The 20800-nt window shown below is 37.7% G+C and overlaps 1 protein-coding gene across 2 annotated transcripts in view; it reads right to left on the bottom strand.

Moving 5' to 3' along the window:
• Nucleotides 1-20800, bottom strand: part of LOC139731735 (ras-related protein Rab-10-like) — a 39421-nt gene that overhangs the window by 8415 nt on the left and 10206 nt on the right. The window contains exon 1 of one of the 2 annotated variants that reach the window (XM_071642614.1): nucleotides 5698-6009. The exons of the other annotated variant lie outside the window; for it this stretch is intronic. Within the exon in view, the coding sequence (XP_071498715.1) occupies nucleotides 5698-5893 (196 nt within the window). The 5' untranslated portion in view covers nucleotides 5894-6009. Of the gene's footprint in view, nucleotides 1-5697; nucleotides 6010-20800 lie in introns of those variants that run through there. 2 annotated transcript variants of the gene reach the window in all.

The raw sequence follows: 20800 nt of genomic DNA, 5'->3' as shown, positions 1-20800 counted from the left end.
CTTGGCAAATTTAGTCAATTGTCTGAGGACATAAAATTTAGGTAAAGAGTTAATTAGAGATACTGCCACCAGCTACATTGTGTGGCAGAGGCATAAATAGATGGCGGAGGGGGAAGAAAAAGAGAAAGAATGGACAAAGAACCAGATACAAACAAATTGATGAATATGTAATACACAGCTCATCAGCAGAAAGATAAATAACAGCAAACCCAATGAAATTTAAATCAAATTCTCTCCATGTTAACACTAACTTTCACTGGGTTGCTGCTTATGTTGATATCCTTGGGTCCCTCCCACTGGTTTGTGCATGAAACTACAATCAAATCTTCTCAATAGTTATGCAATATTTTACAAACATCATCATTACAGAATTGTTACAACTCTACAACAATTTGATAGAGGGATGCAATATCTTCTTGAATTCATGTCAAATGATGAATTTAGAGAAGACATACACTGCAATGTACACATGAATAGGAGACTTATCTATCACCACATCTAATGCCTACATGTACATGACTGTCATTACTTGTTCCCAGAAGATACAAACACCTCTAAGGTCCACAACTCCTTATTTTTCAAATCTTAATTTAATGCTTTTTCTGTTTATGCGATTTAGTGCTACTGTCTTAATCAACTTAAAACTGGAATGCATTATTACTTTAACTAAAAACTCCTCTTCAAGTTTTCCTTCTTACTAGCAACTGTGAAGTTTCGTTTGTCCAAACCCACTGATAAAAGAAGAAAACAACTGCAAATCCCTAAATCCCCAAATCCTTGAGATCCTTCAAAAAGCCTATCCTTAAGAGTAATGCATCCTGTACAAACATTTAAACCTATGTGACATTTCAAGTCTCACTTCCTGGTTGTAGCTACACTCTCACCAAGCACACACAATCACAATGTCTGTTTTATGAACAAATTCAACACTACCGTAAAACATGATATTTTCGCGGCATGAAATTTTTGCGAATTGGAGCCGAGGGCCTTTTTCGTGGCATGGAATTTTCGTAAGCTGCCTCTAACATTCAATGCATATAGTGAAGACAAGAACTTTCACATGCATCTTAATTTCGTGAATCTTGGCTCTCGCGAAATTCGCAAAATAAAAATGCAAGCAAACATTCCTCGCTTTACAGTGTAGTCCCGAGTATACTTGGAAAGGCATCTATAGGAAATGTGTGTTTACTACAGCAAAATCAGCTGATTTTCAACAAGTGCTCATATACAAGTTGTATGCTATTACATCACTTAAAGAGACTCATACCCTAGACATCTCTGGAAATAACTATTCATGTGCCATGGTGTAAACCCCCACGTGCCACATTATTCTGAGACAGCAGCGTAGGCATGCTTTGGGGAAGCATTATGTTTTTCAAATCTATGTCACTCTTACAGATCTTTATTACCCTGGACATATTACAAGCAAAGTTGTAGAGAAAATGCCAAGCTTGGCTTTGATGTAAATTTTATGACGAATTTATGATGTTTTCATTTCAAATGACCACAAGCTACATTATTGTAGAGGCATGACTTTCGCATACAAAACAGTGACAAAAACTTAGAATTTACTCGTAAATTCTGTAGGAAACACCACTTGATAGTCAATCACCACATAAAATGCAAGCTTTATGTGCCAGGAATAGAACTGTGATAAAAAATTTCATTGTAGTGTACTGTGGCATTTGGTGCTTTATCGATCAGTTTGGGTGGGTTTCTGTGTTTGAGCAGAATATGAGAACTTCACACATCGGTGACTGAGTCGGGCATGCAAACATGGCATATAAAGAAGAGAACAGCCGATTCTCACGGCTAGCAAACTGGAGACTCTGATTGCGCGCACAATGCATGTAGCACATACTATGAGTGCAAATCATTATGTCCTTTGCGGGCAGTGTCCAGGACCCTGGAATCTCTAGAATTATCCTAGAGAATGCTCTCTGGTGCTATCTTAGCTTTACTTTTTAACAAACAATGACAAAAATAAAGTTCAGTGGGAGAAAGCTAGATTTTATGCACGAGACACACAGCGAGAGTGGGAAAAATTCAAATTCAAGCAGGAGAGCTGGAAATTTTGAGAAAATGGACTCAAGCAGGAGAGTTGGAGTCACTGCATTTACACTTAAAGTGAAGGACAACTGCAATGCCTAAATAGGACAAAGAGAAAAACAGATCTGTATGTGTGTGTTTTGTTTCTTAAAGTAGTACGATGTATGACAGACACTCTTCTGACTTCAACTATAACACAGAACTCTCCTTTTCGACTTGGGTGTACAGGTGAGAATACTACAGAAAACAGAATGCCATCAAAGTGTGTGTCATGACAGTGTACTTGTGGTCACTCTGTCCGAAACAGCTGTGAGTGTTGAACAATGAAAAAGAAAAATATAAAAAGAAAACCAAAGTAAGCCAAGTTACTACAGTAACTAATAATGAAGTATTACAATAAACACTCATTAAACATTCTTCGTTAACATTATACAACCAGTATATAGGCGCTAGAGAATACAAATTGTATGTATACACAGCAAAGGCAGAGCTCCATGGGAAAAAATCCAAGAATAACAGGAAAACTTTTAGTGAGCAAATGAATGGCAACTGGACAAATTGGATTTTAGCACACAGTCAACTTTGATGCCTCTGCCTTTTCATGCCAATCATTATACCAGTACTAAGCCAAAAGTATGGCCCTTTCATTCCATGTAGTTTGTTGAGCCTGACCACTGGCCCTGACAACTGACCCGTAATGCTCTCTATAGAAAAGGAAGAACTTTCCCATCCATTTTCATCCACCATACCAAATTACATTACACTCTCCTTAGTTCTGGCAGGAAAGTGAACAGTATTATCTCAATTTCAGTAACCTTTGAGCTTCTGTTATCGTCATCAAAAAAAAAAAAAAAAAGATATGATATAATTAAGTTTGTACTGTATACACCATAATTTGCAAGGTTTTTATCTTCTGAATTTCAAGCTATATAATGCGTTTTTCAATAACAAACCAATATTAACTCTGCTCTCAACATGAATATGACGTGCGAGTGTACATTTCTCTGTTTATTACTGTACACCACTATCACAAATTTAATCACACATTAAATTGTCGGGAAGTCCAAATTTGTGAATAATTAGACTCACAAAATGGCAATGTATGGTGTTTACAGTACATTGTATCACAAATAATATTACCACTTGCTATTCCTGGCTAGAGTTACACCTGGAATAATATGACAGTTTCAGTACAGGGTGCCTTTAATTTGAATTCAAAATTTGCATCCATATAATTGAAAGAAAATAACTGTCCATTAGTTTCCATCCTTTCTTCCAATTTTGTTATAATCACTGGGAAATTCCTAGTGGACAGATGGACACAGGTAAACATGCCTCCAGGACCTATACACAGGTACATGCAGAAATATAAAACACATGACACAAAATGCAAGACAACCCTCCCCCCCCCCCAAAAAAAAAATAAAATAAAATAAAATAAAATTAAGCTTCTACCGTATTCAGCAAGTGAGTGGAACGAAAGCTGTCAAGGTATGATCCCTAACTAGCGCCCTATACACAAGTTCACCTGGACAAAGCACTCTTACCGAGAGTCATCTTATGGAAGGGGTGCACAAGCTTCGATCCTGAGACGTACAGTTCAGCGAGGGCGCTCTTTCCCACGCCACTGTCGCCCAGGACCAACAGGGGAAAGAGATAGTCGTAGGCATGGCCACCTGGCAGCCAAGATCGGCTGAGAGAGACTTGACGGGACGCCCCCTGCCTCGGCATCTTGCATCCAAGGCATGAATGCTCGAGACTTTTCCCCCAATCTTTGAGGCTTCACATGGTAAGTTTGACCAAAGCAGGTCCTGAAACCTGGATATTTGTCGTTGACAGGCTTACCCAGGCTTGCTGGTAGGGACACTGTAGTCATATTTCAAAGTCAAGTGCTTTGAAGGGCAAGCAAATCTAAATCTATCCAACCGCAGATTTGAAACAAAATATGGCCCTGTGAATGATGCGCACAACAGCTCTTCAAATATCAAATCTCGGAGATTAGTATAAGATTTCAAGCCAATGTTAACTACAACAAGGCTTGAAATAGCTGATTTCTACAAAGCATGTTGACAAACTCTATCATGATTAAGGCTAATTGCACTTACGAATGCACCAGTAGTACTAACTCGACTGCACTATTACAAAGACAGCAGTTTTTTTCCCCCCAAAGCCCAATGACAAGTTACTCATTTTCACCTATGAAAAGGCACACAAAAACCTGTGTCACAAAATACATAATAGTGTTCCATGCTATATCCTCATATCCCTTCTTCCATAAAAACTCAGCAATGTGTTACACATGGAAAACATTTCCATGAGAATGAAGAAGGAATATGAATAACAATTTTGCCTTCTCTACAGGCATTCTCACTGAGTGAGAAAAACATGTTTGTTTTTTTAATTCACATGTCACTACAGCGCAAGTTGGCAAGTAGATAGCAGATTGTGAAATCTGCCCTGGTGATATGAAATGGAGATCACCATGCTCTTGCAAACTCCAGTAAAATCATGATTTTCATCATGCACCTTTAATTATACCCTCACATGAAGCGTAAGAACATTTCCAGCAAGTTACCGAGATATTTCAAACACACAGCTTCTAGTACATATGTACAATATGAATGTAGGAGTGCTCACATACAAGCACACACAAGTCTTAAAATAAAAGTTTCTAGATTGGACGCTGTTTATCAAAGGAAATACATAAAAGGAGGTCAAGCTAAGCTGTACTTCTAAAAATATATTTTGAGGTCAACTATTATGAGTGAGCACTAAGAATGAAGTAAAACTGAATAGTGCAAAACATCTCTGGACCATGACTAAAAGTAGAGAGTCTAAGTAGAGATATCAAACAAATATGTTATGACCACATCATACAAGTCTGACTGTGGGTGAATATGACCTACTGGTTTCTGCAATTGAATGCAATGCCATCTCCTTCTTTTATAATTTCTTTTGTACAGGGACTACACCAATATGGTTGCTACATTTGCCAGTCCCAATTTTCTGTTACAGTGCACTCCCGTTATAACGAACATGGTTTAAACGAAATTCCGGTTTATATAACAAAGTAAGCATTCAGGCCACAACATTATCCGCTCTATGTCTTTTATCGTTTATTTGTTCAGTTATAATTGAATTTCGATATAACAAAAGACTTTGTGGACTTTGTTATAACGGGAGTCCACTGAACTGTACTCAGCCGCTCTCTTTTTTAAGTATGTTTACGTGTTACAAATTTACCAGTTATGAGGAGGTAAAATCCACAGACCCAGCAACCTTGATTGTTATGAGATTTTGCCATACTGTTTGATTGATTTTCCTATATTAATTGCAGCCACATTGAGCATGAGTGGAATCGGACATTAAATGGAGACTTCCCTTCATGTAAAGTAGACTGTAGTAACATGTGAATATCAAACACACAGTATCACTAGTTAACGACAAAAAAAAAAATGAAAGCTACTGGAGTTTGAAGATTTAGAGTATATACATACTGTTGTGAAATGTACAAGTTTACATTGAATTGTACAAATGTACATAACTGCCACAATCACAGGAAAGTTAATAAATAAAAGTTGTTTATAGCGTATACCCCTAGAGGGCCTATATCAATACATCCCTGTGCTGAATCACATGGGTCCTTACCAATGGTGGCCTGATAGTCTCTGTATGGGGAGGCCCGCCCGCTGGAGAAGACCTGTATGAGGGCGGTCTTGCCCACATAGCTGTCACCTATCACCAGCACCTTGAAAATGAAATCGTAAACGTCCCCGCTCGGCATCCATGAGCGCTTTAGTGAGCTGTCAGCGAGAGTCCCGTTCGCGCACTTCCCATTTTCCATCAGTTTGGAATTCCTGCTAGGCTGGCTCCGACTCCGGAAGAGCCATGGGCACTAAAACTCTATTTCTTCACTGTCTCTTAATTAAATCCACAAAGATACTCTACTCCAAGTGTCTTGATCTTCAATCAATCAAGGGAGAAACAATTCACATATTTCCACCTGTTCACAATGCCATGGAAAACAGAAGCACACGATTCATAGAGCTACAATTTGTGGTTTTCCTTGAGTTTTGAAGAAGTTGATCTACATTGATGGGTGAACTGGGACAAAATGGTCCACAAAGTCAACTTGAAAAAGGCAAATATAATTTGAAGCTGCAACACAGGCCACAAACAACCTTACAAGTAGGGCTCCAAGTACAACAGCAAGGCACTCACTGCACACAGAACACTTATGTAGCTGTTGATTTCTAACAAGAAATCAGTATGTGTATTCTCACTGATCAACACCTGTTGAATGGGCACAGCATAAAAACCTCCACAGAAATGCTAACGAAATAGAATCACAATGAGCTCCAACCGTGACTGCCCTTCTGTTCAGAATCAGAGCTGGAAATATCTCTTGAGGTTGGCAGGCAGTCTACCAAACACAACTGCTTTTAATAGTAGGCCTACAGTTCGGTCTACAATAATGTGTACGGTAAGTCGTACAAGTGTGATACCGCGACAGCACAATCAGAACATAAATGATCCTGGTAAGTTGGTCAGTATGATGTTGCGCAAACGTTGTGAGTTCATGTGGAGATTACTTTGCTCCTGGTGAAACTTGACGCTGGAATCTCACTAGAGAGGTCAAATGTTCAGCACTGAGGTCAAACACAGCCTCAACTCTTTCCTTCCAAACCTCACGATGTCAACTCGGAGCACCATCAACTGTGTATAGAGTTCTCATTCTACGAAAGGAGCCAGAGCTGGAACAGCGTGAAAGTCAATTTCCGTGTATTCAGTTTTATGGAAAACTGCCTTCTTTGAAAATGATTGATACTTTGTGAGTCAATAGTTGTAATGTTACAAAACACCTATGTTTCTACTCCCAGGCCGTATTCTTGGTTTTGATCACAAAATTTCTAAACTGCCACATTTGGTCTCTATTTTTTTTTTCTTCAGAGGTGCATGTAGGCTGCCTGCATAAGGCTCTCAGCTGGTTGGCACAGTGCATACAATGGCAAAATATAGAGAATTCCGACTCTTTTCACCTGTTGTTATTCTGAATGCACATGTATGGGAAACAGCCATTAAATAAATCTTTTTGTCCTCCAAATGTATAGCTGGAAGGAATGCTGGTAAGAATGAGAGTTATATGACCATTGTGTGAGTTTTGTTTCAGTTTGGTTTTTGTTTTTCACTCTATCAATGTACATTGGAATCTTCAAAACTCTGTCAGAACATTCTTCAGCTCTGGAGCACAACGCTGAATATTATCAACCAACTCAACCTGCTGGCCCATGAGAACCGTGTTTCCATTGGAATAATCAACCACAGACACTGAACGTCCGTGTGTTGATCAAAATTCTGTGCTATTTATGAGCGTCTTCACAAGTATGCCTACGTGATAGAAATTGGTAGGATGGAAATGTTCACAATATAGTGAAGAACTTCAAGAAGTACGAACAATTATCCAAACTGTACTGATCACGCTGTTCCTGATTTGTGCATGTGGTATCCAGAGAAAAAATGCAGAAGGTAAACAATCACACGAGCCGATAATCCTGATAGCTGGTTACAGTTATCGATGTTGATCAACACACAGTGACTTTGCTTGATGAGTATAAATGGTTCTGTGTCACGCCTTGTAAGTAATTAACAATCTTGTCCCCCTTTTCCTTCACCTTGCTTGGTCTGCAGTCAGGGACAAATGTGGCTGGACACACACATGGAAGCAACTTAGACAAGATTGTCAGTAAAAGCAATGGTGTCAATCTATCTTCCTGAATGGTATTATACTGTGATCCAGCTAGAGATGTACTATACACTGCTGCTGCTCAGTCACAACATGTCCAACAAGCTTTGCAAAGAGGTCATGTCAACTCTTGTAATATGCCTCCTCTTGATTCACACGCTACAGGGAGCATAGGGTGGTTACAGCGGCTGCAATGGCCCCCCTTTGTGCAAGAGCACCGGTATAGTCACTGGCCAGGGACATCCACATGAACAAGCCAAACTATTTTTCCACTCCACTGCAGACTGAGGAGGGCTGCACTCTGCGACACACCAATTGTGGGCAGTCAGCATGAGAGTGGCTCTTTACCTTGATAAAACTGCACGAGTTTGATGGCCACCAACGAGTCATTCAAAACGAGAAAAATCCTGCCTTGAGCTTGGACTTGGCTGCACCCCAGCCTTGAGGAACAGAAGACAGGCATATAATACAAACCAACTGCGCAAGGATGGAAGGCGTTGAAGACTGTACACCCCAACAGCAAACACAAGAGTGTGCACTAAGATGTACACCCACGGAGTTTGTGTACAAAAGGGAGGGCGATTCCACCACCTTAGAGTTATCTATAGAGATTGCATAACACCTCTCTCTCCCCCTCTCTCCTCTCTCTCTCCCTCTCTTGTACAGGGATGTGCCATGATACAGATGTAGGTGCTGCAATAGCTTTACAATGCTTGGATTTCATCAATCAATAGAGCAAAGTCACTGGGCCATGCGTCACCAGAACCAAGAATTTAGGCGGGGCGATTAAAGGTCCCCCTACATCCAATACATGCTTCATTTTGCTGGTGTTGATTAGTCTACAAATAACAAATTCCAGGGTTATTTCATGAAATTATGTATCACAGACTTTTTTTATAATTTTACTTGCAATTCTTTTTTTCTGCAACCAGGAAAAGCGCTGCCCCTAAAAACAACTTTATTGCCTTTTGCATTGTTACTATCAACAATGAAGTCACATCAAATATAGAGCACCACACTGTGGTACTTCACTTTGCATAATACCAAGGAGGCATTCCTCATTGCTACCGTAAAAGTGGAAATTTTTGCGCAAATTTGCGCAACCAGAAACTAGCATGAAAATAGAAGCATGCAAATATTTTTTGCTTGCCATCATATGGTCCAGTACATGATGTCTTGATTCCACCGAATTAAAAACACGGTAAAAATTCTCAACGTGCCGAGCGCAAAAAATCAGTCGCCCCAAAATATCCACTTTTACAGTATTACATTTACACAAAGAATCATAGCAAAGACAGGTCTCATAGAACTATAACTCAGAGAGTTGGACCATTGTTGCACCTCCCTAGTTGGATAATATGAGAGTTATTGCCATGTGGCATATGTTCCAGGATTGAGCATATGCTAAGAAAAGATGTAGAATTTTATTGGGTATAAGACCTGTCTGGCTGTTGTGAGCTGGTGCCTCCCACTTAGTTATGGCAAGCTGCATACCATCAGGTATTGTTATGCTTATTTCAGCTGACATCACAAAAGGCAAAAGGAGCTCTGAGGGGTGGAGCTTAGTGGGTGCAGAAAATGAAAAGATTAAATGATCAAATGCATTTGACACTCATGTCAATCGAATAATTCTTGAATTTGTGATGTGAAGACCCATCCACATTAGACGAAGCCTTTGTGGACAGAAAAACAAGAAAGGGTTACATACTGCATACTCCTATGATGTGAACCTTGGATAAGCTATCATCAGGGTCTCATTTCTCCTGTTTTTTTCATAGTGCTAATACACAGTCAAAGAGTGAACAGCACTGAAAATACATCCAGCAAAAAACAATAACAACATTAAATCAAAACAAATTATCTCCGTATCAAAAAAACAAATGGTTTACTGTAGCATACAACATGAACATGGCTGGAGTTATTGCCTTTCAACCATTTACTAAGTGCAAACTTACGTGCAAACTTCAAATGAGGGGTGTCCTGGATTTTATTTCTTTGAGCCACATTCTTTTTAACAACAAGAATAAAATCTTCAAGTAGTATGGCTTCTGAGGAGATGCCAGTATCGTAAGCAAACCCTGTCAAATCTAAAATTATCTTTAAAAAAAATAAAAATTCTTGCAGGAGGCAAAGTTCAACTGCTGATAAAAAATGGCTGATTAACATTCCACTGTCTTATATACACAGAAAAGTGAGGTACAGGATATTTTAGTATGACGACAGTATACTTGGCCACTACTTGCATTTCTTTTGTGAACATTGTAATATAGTTACTCATGAGGCTCTCTGAGATAAAAATAATCCTTTTGGATCACACATATCAATGTATCATTATTTCATTTAATCATTTTTTTTTTGTTAAAGATGTTGAAATGTTTCTAACAATGAGAGAGAAGAATATGCGGCCTGTATGACCAGAGTCACACACAAATTTATTCTCATTTTTGCCATTACAATCTCTTTGTGCCACAGGCTTGAAGTACAGTGTAGTTACTGTAATGTCCTGTAGGATGGGTCATTGGACAAGGAAGTATACCCTCTTGGTCATTGTTAAGGAAGGGGGGGGGGGGTGGGGGTGGAGAGGGACAGCTTTCTCTGGCGTAGTAATGGTGCCATTTTGTTCTCATAAATTTGTATGGAAAACAAACCAGGTTCTTTATTTACACCATAGTTGCCATGCTTCTACACTATCCCTATTTATATTATTCCGGCTGAAGAGCCACATGAAATAACTGTATTGCAGAAATAGCAGTTCATTCTGGAACCAAGGCTAGCCCACAGCAAACAAGTTCGATGAAATAAATCAGAGATGTATAACAATTGCCACTTCATAATTTCCATCATAACAAAAGAATGCCCAAACACAGAATGGATCTCTGTACAGTGTTCCATTTCGCATGCCTTGGCAGGAGAGGAAAGCAGAGCTGAAAAATACACATTTTGTCCTGATTGTGCAAATATGAAAATTCAATCACAGGCAAATATAGCATTAGTGAAATCACACCATTTGTCACCCATACATGTATGGGTTAACGGCTAGGTTGTCATCATTCAAAAGATAGTCGGATCAAGGTCATAAGGTCACAGGTCAAAGAGTAGCCCTACATTTTTCTTCCGACTTCCACTGTGCACAGTATATTTCTTCCAAAGAGCATTTTCAGAGCTGAGGAGCGACATTGATTTTGTGTGTATCTATTCACCCATCATTTTGATGAATATGCTAAAGACCTGACATGTGTCTTGAATGCAAGAAGAATTATCTCAACACCATTTTCAACTATCAAAAAAAAAAAAGAGGAAATGTTTGGGCCTCTTTTTCTCATAACTTAGAACAAAGAAATGTTTTACATGAGATTATGAACTTTGTATTTCACAACATTGGGCAAACAAACAGAAGTACAATTGTAACCGCAAACTATATTTATCTAATAACCTTGAACCACATAATGCCATGTATGTACATGTAACTGTACAGTGCGTGTGTGCAAAATTTTCTCCACCAAATAACAAAAAAATGCAAATCTCTCACAACATCACATGGGGGGGGGGGGGCCAAGAAACAATTGAAGCGAAAGAAAAAGAATATCTTGAGAAGTTTTACCTTGTGGCTATATATAGAGCGCATGCACAGTTGCTCTTATTGTTGAGTACAATTGCAATCACAGTCAACTTGACTATATATTTAGCATTAATTCATAATCATTGTTTCTTGGAACAATCCAACGATTTCTCCTTTGTTTTTTGTTACCAGTTTTTGCCAGACAACAGCAGGTAATAATACCATTCAAGGAATTCTGCACTTTATAGCAACTGATTCACAAATTGTCTTACACTGATGTAAATAAGCACTAAATTGATCAGCATATATATCTTATTTGTACATGCAACGCTTTGTTATTGTATCATGTAGTTTTTTATGGAAATAAATAAACTATTGAATCGAACTGAATTTGTGCAATAATGTCAATATAAAGTATATGGCAAGTTGTTAATCAGATGCAATAAAAACAACTCGGCGCAATAACCTCATCAATTTGAATAACTATTCACTTGCAATTCATGTTGATTTGTGTTTCAGTTTCCCAGAAATGTCTTAAAATAGTAAAATGGAAATATGCAAGTTATGCTAAGTCTAGAGAATGGGGCATTCCATGTCTTTTGTTAGTCATATCAGTATTTTAGCAATGATTAACAGATGATGTCCCTGACAAAATTTTGGTTGGAGGTTTTTGTCGGCATATCCAAGTGACCTGAAGAAAAATACAAGTAGAAGAAATCTAATTGCAAAATACAATGACACACATACTTTGTATTAAACTTAAAGTACACTCATGTTAAGATATTTATTTGCCCATGACATGTAAGTGATGTTGCAGGTACTGTACATGTATATCATGAACATGCATTTGCAATCACATACAATGTAGTTCCTTTATTAGCTTGTCCATAACACACAATGCACCGTATGTAAGTATCTTCTGGCCAAAAGAGCTGGATACACTGAGCATGGTTCTGAGATAGAAGGGTGTACAAACAAGAAGAATTTTTTGCCCTCCTACTGGTCCGTGGATGTTTGGTGTGATCACTTTATGACTGTTACCAGTTCAATCAAAGGCGAATAGACAAGATACAGAGCTTGTGTACTCCTGATTACTCCCCTCAGAGCTTTGTGTCTAATGACGGAGCTTGTTATCAGGTGTGTTTGCTCCAAACAAGAACAAGATCTGGCCAATTGATTTCCACTCAGAAATAATTTAGGATCAAATTACCCAAAAACCTCAAAACCTAACTTACAATGTAAGTTCAAAGCTTCTTTATATGTGCAGGAGACATTGAATAGATCTGCATTTTGTAGCAAAGTAGCAGAGAAAAGTGTGTGCTATCGATGTTTTCTATCCATTGTTTGTGCGTGAATGATAACGGTATGTTTTGTAATTAAACTTCCCTGGTCGAACGGTGCAAAGCAGCGGCACAGTGGCAATACTCGAATCACGATTATATGATTGTTAGATACATGTAAATGCAGCACCACAACAATCGCATTTCAAACCATATTCATAAATGCCACTCAAAATGCGTTTTGAAATATAATTCTCTCAGGTTTGATAAACACAGCCTTAAAGGACAAGTTCACCTTCATAGACATGTGGACTGAGTAAATGCAGCAATATTAGTAGAACACATCAGTGAAAGTTTGAGCAAAATCGAACAATCAGTTCAAAAGTTATGAATTTTTGAAGTTTCTGCTCAGTCACTGCTGGAAGAGAAGACTACTATAGCTTGTGATGTCATATGAGTACAACGACATAAAGAAAGAATAAAGAAAATTCAACATGTTTCCATTTTTCTCACATAACAAAGAACACTCGACTTCTCTCTTTCAGAAGGCAGGGGGAATAATATTACCCTTAACATACTTCAGTAGCAAGTCGAAGAAATGTGCACTTTATTCAAAAAGTAAAGTTTTGTGAAATTCTCTTTTTATTTTCCTTGTATAGTTGCACGCATGTGACATCATACACTGTAGTAGTCTTCTCTTCCAGCAGTGACTGCGCAGATACTTAAAATATTCGTAACTTTTTAACGGATTGTCCAATTTTCCTCAAACTTTCACTGATGTGTTCTACTAATATTGCTGCATTCACTCAACCCACATGTCTATGAAGGTGAACTTGTCCTTTAAAGACTTGACCCTCTGGAAAGCATGTCCTTTAAACTTGATATCATACTGATTATAGCAAGCACAGCAACAATTGAAATCCATGCAGATGAGTGACTGGTTGCTGCCTTTCCAAAGCCATAAAACTTAAACTGCAAAAGAGGAAGTTAAAATATGTTCATATACGTGCAGTGTACAATAATGTGTACAAAGTGTATGTGAGGAATGGGGCTTAGAATGCAAATTACAGCGGTCACAAATGGCCCCGTCATGCATTAATTTTTTTTTTTTTTTTTTGCTCTGTGTAAAATTACAATTGTCATTGCCCATATTGACGAAGGTGGAAAAAAAACACGATCTAAATCTAGTCTATGGACTAAACTAACCATGAAAAGTGGTGTATTTGTATAACCAACAAACATACAGTAATGCATATCAAAGCGCCATTGTCATCGGATGTCTGTAGACATACACATACGCCAACAGTACATCATCCGTCACATTCTTTTATGTAGAAGAAATTTGCATGATTCATGGACAAAATTCAAACTACATTTGCGAATGCAAACCATTATGCACACTACAGACAGTTGAAGTCAGACTCTACATTTCTGTCTTTGACTTCTTGTGTTTGATCTTTAAGTAATTCAAGAATGAAGCCTAAAATCCTAGGTCCACAGATAAGCTGCTTAGCTCTGACAAAATAAGGTGTGGATTGTTGGTAAAGGATTCAATTCCTACAAGGCTTACTTTTCATTTGTCTTGTTTGTTAAGTGTCTATGACACTCATTTTGTCTACTATCTCTGATGCACTGCAAGACTTTGGCAAGGAATAAACTCTAAATGTACTGACCCTGCCTGTCAATATTTTACCAATGTGAACATACAAACTTGTGAAACGTCTATAAACATGATTTCGCCTGTGTTTACAGTAGGCAAGCATGCAATGCAAAGGGATAGTACTATGTGGAAAAAAATTGGGTCTACATGCTAATATTTTACTGTAAAACTCACTGCAGAGGTTACAATACATGTATGTCTTTCATAAAGTAAATATTGTTTCCAGGGTGCTGACACATATTATTTAAAGACTACAACTGCTCTGTAAACTTGGAACAGTCATCACTGTGACATCTTATAAATCTAATTTTCTTTTTTTTAGCTAGCATGAAAATAAGAGCATTGGAATATTTTCTTCTTTTATTATTATCTTTTTTTTTGGGGGGGGGATATTGGAATAAACACAAATTAAACTTTACTCTGCCCAATTATAAACAACATGGATCATGTAAATTGGCCTAGCGCAGCAACAACAAAATCATCCCAAGAAATATTGACAAGGAGTTTGACAAAAGGTACCCCTAGGCAATGGAATGCCACAGTATTCACATAGCTTGCTGAATTTGTTGACTTGCCCTCATGTAGTTTGCTTTGCAAACTCCCAAAATTGTAATTAAAAAAATCAAATCATCTTAAAGGGGCATTCCAGACGATTTTCATAATTTCACATCATGAAGCACATAAATCAACAGCTCCATGTATAGATTTGTGGAATTTATTGTGGTTCTTGAGCAGAAAAACAATACTTACACTGAACAGTGTTGATGACATAGGAGCCTCCCATATTTCAGAAATGTTCAGTGTAATTCCATTACAATACCACTTGCTTAACAAGTTCACCTGTGTAGAATGTATGCATGCCATCTTCTTTTATTCTGCTTCCTTGAGCCCCAGCTCATGCATTCTTATGGGTGAGGCTGCCATCATCCTTGTTCATTGAAATTTGTTGCAAATTTTGAAAACATTCTTATTCCTCAACCCAGTCACCATAAATTCTGAAACTCAGTACTCGGTTCTGTGTATAACTAATTTAGTTGTTCAAATGTAAAAGTCTGAAAATCATTCAGAGGTCTCCTTTAAGATCCTTTTGAAAGGCACATCATGCCAATGCCAAAGAGGATTATGAGCTTCCACAAAGAAGGGCATACATAAAGAAGAGATCCAGGCCAGCAGAAAATTAGTCTGAAAAGAAAGGGCAAAAGTTTCGAAGCAAAACAATGAAACATTCGATCCAAATCTGATGAAAATGAAGGAAGTTATGAGATTGTGAAGTTTTTTAAATTTTTGCATAACAGTTTCTTGAACAGTCGAAATGCAAATATAGAATGTAGTGAATTGATGATGTCATCCCCTCACAACTTGCCGTTACAGTATCTCTAGGATGTGAACTGACATTTTATAGTAAAATTTACCATTATGGCCAGGGTGAATTAATCTTGCTACAAAAAAAAATAATAATTTAAAAAAAAAAAATCAAAAAAAAAAATCAAAAAAAAAAATCACATAATCTTTACAGCAATTGTGATACCTCTTCACCCTGCTGTAGAATGTAGAATGACATATATTGTACATGTACCACTCAGCTGCCTATTTAGAGAATGGATGCTTTTCTGGGTTAGTCAATTTATAATATCTTTCAGACTGTATGTACATAGCAAACACACAGATCAAGGAGCTTCAATGCAAACACTGTAGTCACCACAATCACCCTGATATCAGAACAATCACTATCTAATAGACTAGAACACTCAGCACACAATAAGATGCGCAAAGAATCAGATGGCAGGAGGCTTGGAAAAAAAATGGATGGCGCCCTCTCTTGCCATATACAGGAAAGGTTTATGCAGGAAGACCCAAAGTACACTACCCAGTCTGAACATGACCAAAACACAAGAAAAAAAAATAAAGATAAATAAGCCACTCAGTAAAACCTAGCAGTTGGATCATGTATGTCTACGGATTGAAATATGGACTCTTATAAACACTTATTCATTTCACAGTGACTATTTTTTTTTCAGACTGCAGTGAAACTGTTCCAGAGTGCAGTGACAAGTTGGTACAAGATTCCAGAGTTTTAAAGAGTTACTCAAGTTATTCTACTTAAAAACTAATTGACATCAGCAGCTAAACAAAAGTACATGTATATAAATCACAAAAGTAGAGTCATGTTCACTATAAAACCACAAACATTAGTGGCATGAAACTTCAGTGAACTGCCACTGGCATTCTATGGATTGCGTGTGCATTTTACTTTTGCAAAGCTTGGTGCCTCACAAAATTTTGCAGAGGTTTAGTGCACAGTAATAATTTTGAGTGCCGATGTACTTTGAATTCGTGTCAATGACCATAACTGCAGTACACATTTTAGGGGCATCTCAAAATACATTGTACACTGTACATGCAGTCAAATAGTAACAGCTTATCTCTAGTACTCTGTATTTGTTTGGATTATTCAACGACACAATTTCAAATGCTTTCAATGGAAATATTCTCTCTGTTTTTTAAACCGCACGAGATTTTACCCAGAACATCATATTCTTGGATATCTACCCTTAAAAATAGATAAGGTTGGTATCTTTCTGCGAATTCACTAAAAACCTACATGTATTGACCGATTCGGGTTTGTTGAGGGCAGCAGACATTTTACGGCACAGGGCGCAGCCATAGTGGGTGTATCAGCCGACGCCCCCTGCTCTCCCCCACCCCGGGGCAACATGTTTATCACGCACTTGTAACAAAGGTTCGCGCACTAGCAAGCATTCGCGCACTCAGTACGAGACGCCCATTGGCTAAAGCAGTATTTCATTCTGCACGCGTGCTAATGTAGGGAGAGGGGTGGGGGAGTGCGGAGGGGGGGTCGGCTGATACACCCACTATGGCTGCGCCCATGCCAAAAATACACATAGCGCGTCACAGAATCGGTCAATACTCAGATGTCATTTTGTACCGGTAATAAAGCAAAACTCACGGGAAAGTGACAGAACTGTTTACTTGTAATGGCAATTGACTAGTGGCAATCATCAAACAAAATAAAGTACAATAATTGTATGCTGTACCTTACTTCATATGAAGATAATATCTTCCTTGCCAAGAACTCTGTTGTTTAGATACCTCACTTCAAATCATAGTTATTGGCTCATTACAGTGATGAATATACACTGCACATGTTTACATAATGTGTCATCCACACATGAAACTAGGTAGGTAAACAGGACAGTCAAACACACAGTTTGAGGCAGGCGAATGAGGAAGAGGGGCAGCCCAAGAAAGCCTAAATGCATGTTTCATTCACTTGGGATACACAATTGCACGCTGCTAAACCTTGGCTCCAAACAATGCCTTTGAGGACTGTTTATACCCATGTACAGCATATCATCACTTGTCAGGATACAATTTTACAGCATATCTTTATTTAATCATGTAATATGAATAACACAGTTATATAAACAATCTCCTTAAAACATACAAAACAAAGGTACTGCCTAGTAGTATTATATCGTACAATCTTATATGGGGTACCTCATTTCATGAATCATTGATTCCGAAGGGTTGAAATTGCAGGCATAGATTCAAGTTTCAAATTTACTGTTGTCCAGTGCAATTGCTATGCAAACTTCAGCGGCAGGGCCATAGAGCAATCACAACTAACAAAGTAAAGTTAACCAATGTCTATTTTTTTAAGAATACAGAATAGATGTACAATAGACTACTCTTATTTGAGACAATGTTGATTATTATTGTCTACCGGGGCAATGATATCAACAATGCCTCAAAAAGCATTCCATATCTGTATACTTATGTATATTCCTGTTCTTGTCTTGTGTGTGGCCCACTTGTGCACTACACTTCCTTCTCATAATAGTGATAGTGCATTAGAAAAAAAAAATGACGCTAGAAAGTCGATACTGAAATTTGTGAACACAGCCAAATATGGAAAACAGAAAAATAAGAAATTCCCACACATTTGAATTATTATTGTACATTTTCATACATAAAGAGCATCAAGTATGTAGACTATGATGATCAGCCTGGTATAGTCTTTATACTGACATGACTTGTTTCACGTTTTTCATGGGCATTTTCTTGAATTTACCGAGCTGCCATTAAAAGTAAATTTTACATTTTAAAGTGCAGATTTTTCCCACTGTCATTATCGGGCTGTAAGAACTGCATTGCAAGTACAATGTTGTAATCAAACCTGAATAGAGCATCCACTCATGCAAAAAAAAATAGGTGGCCTTTAAATGACAAGAGGCCACTACATACAGGTTGCAGTCAATTTGATTCAAAACATTATTTCTGCAATACACATGCACAGTCTCAAACACACAATTGCTTTATTATGGCCATACAAGTGTGTAGGTCATTACTACAGGTATGTTTTGTGCATTCAATGATACAATGTGTACATCCATGTAAGGATAATCGATGCAAATTGCTGGGTAACACTGTCATTACCATGCGACATCTACAATGGTATTTGTGTACAATTTTAATGTCATTTTGAGATACTGGGTCTAAGAGGGTTGACTTTAACTGAAAAAGGCTCAAGCCATTGCATTGTACAGTAAATGTCTTGATAAATAATGGCTGACACATTTGAATACCCCATTTACTCAGGGCATTTAGAGCACTCCAAAGCTACACATTACATTGTACAAGAATTTCTGCACTCTCTGAGTGGGCTGCTAGAGGGATTGTTTTATCAAGTGCAATTCTAAGAGTTTCACTAAAATCAGAAATGGAGAACAGAAAATGTTCTTCTTTTTTATACAGAATTCTTTTATGCTACAGATTTTTAAAACATATAGTACTATGCAGTAAATGGTTGAAAGCTGTACTAATTTTACCAAAATCAATAAGGGGTTGTTGATCATTTACAATAAACAAATTAGTTTGATGATGTTATACGGCGAATGTATGCCATTGCTGACCAAAAATGTCATTTGGACTGATATCACTGCAATAACAACAACAAAAATCTTGTAACTTCAGAAGTGTTTTTATAATTTTGGTTAAATTTTAGTAAATTTGTCACTATCATCATTTGTCTGATTCTATCACCCTGCATCCACATATCCCAAGGCAGGGTAGTACATTATTAAAGGGCCTGCTTTTATCTATAATGTCTTTAAAAAAAGAACAATAACTGCACAATGACAGAGTGCCATGAATATGGAAAGATGACAGATATCAAAAGTTTGAAGATAATTGAAGACACTCCACTGCACAGAGGCCTCAACGTCTCACTGACAATCGCATTCTGGGAAAGTTACAGGCAGTTAAAGGCATAATTTAGAATACCGTTTGCAGATGAAACAAAAACCCAGCATTAGTGCTTCAAAATAGTTCTAAAATATGAGTTACAGTGTAGGGATAGAAACAACCAATGTAAAAATCAGAACCAGTATAACTGATGTTAAGTATTGTTACAAGTGTAGATATACAAAATGTGAACAATAGTTATAATAAAAATGTTTACACACTAAATCGTCTGCATTTATGGTTTAATGAGGAAAATAGTGATGTCTTCTTATATTTTAAGCTTTATTGCAAAAATTGTATATGGTAAGATGTTTTGTGATACAATTGACCTGCACATACATGTATGCATCGAAAGTGATATCTTGAATATTTTTTAAATCACTGCTCCCAAAGGTAAATAGGACCTCTAATACTGTATTAAAACCCAGAAATGTTCGTGTACATGTAAATGAAACTTGCAAATTTCACAAGGAGCCAATATTTGCAAAAGTAAAATGCATGTGAAAGTTTTTTTTTTTTTCTACACAATGCATCAAATGCCAATGCCAATATATGAAAAAGAATGTACAGTGTAGGCTCCAATTTGCAAAAGTTTCATGCAGGGAAAGTTTCTGGACTTTCAGCATTCAGTCAGTATTCTCCCCTGCAAGCATCTTTAATCCATACTTGTCTCAGGAAAGGATGCTGGCTGCACACTTTACTAAATGTCCACAGATACAAACACGTTCTTGAATTCTTTAACAACATTACACACTTGTGTGCTATTCTACCAGGAAGCAAGCACATCAACATCATGATCATTTGTTTAACAAGCATGACAGGCACAGGACAATTTGCGGGAAGTACGCTTGTGATGCATCAACAGCTGTATCAACGGGAATCTCTGGTAAACCCACACATCACCGAGGCACGGAAGCAGAAGGTCGGGGGGGGGGGGGGGGGGGTGGTAGAAATGTTGTTTTTGATTCCCTATGTACAATAAAATTGCTCAATCCAATGGTCGCAGCAAGTCCAACCCTGAGTGTATGTATATACATAAATGTATGTATTCTAGCAATACAAAGATAGGACATTTGAAATAAAACACAGAGCAAAATTAATGATCTTCTATTGTGATTACTGTTTGCTGCCAATAGTACTGTACATCACAGACCATTACATCTCAGACAACTACAATGTACACATTTTTCATAATGTACGTGTAGTCATGCATTTTTCCACCAATCAAGCATGTTGGTGAGATG

Source organism: Diadema antillarum, unplaced genomic scaffold (genome assembly GCF_040938485.1).
Source record: "Diadema antillarum isolate AM-2024a unplaced genomic scaffold, OU_Dant_1.0 seq00000383_RagTag, whole genome shotgun sequence".
NCBI lineage: Eukaryota > Metazoa > Echinodermata > Echinoidea > Diadematoida > Diadematidae > Diadema > Diadema antillarum.
Note: the sequence above shows the minus strand (reverse complement) of the source record. Positions and strands in the feature narration are given on the sequence as shown.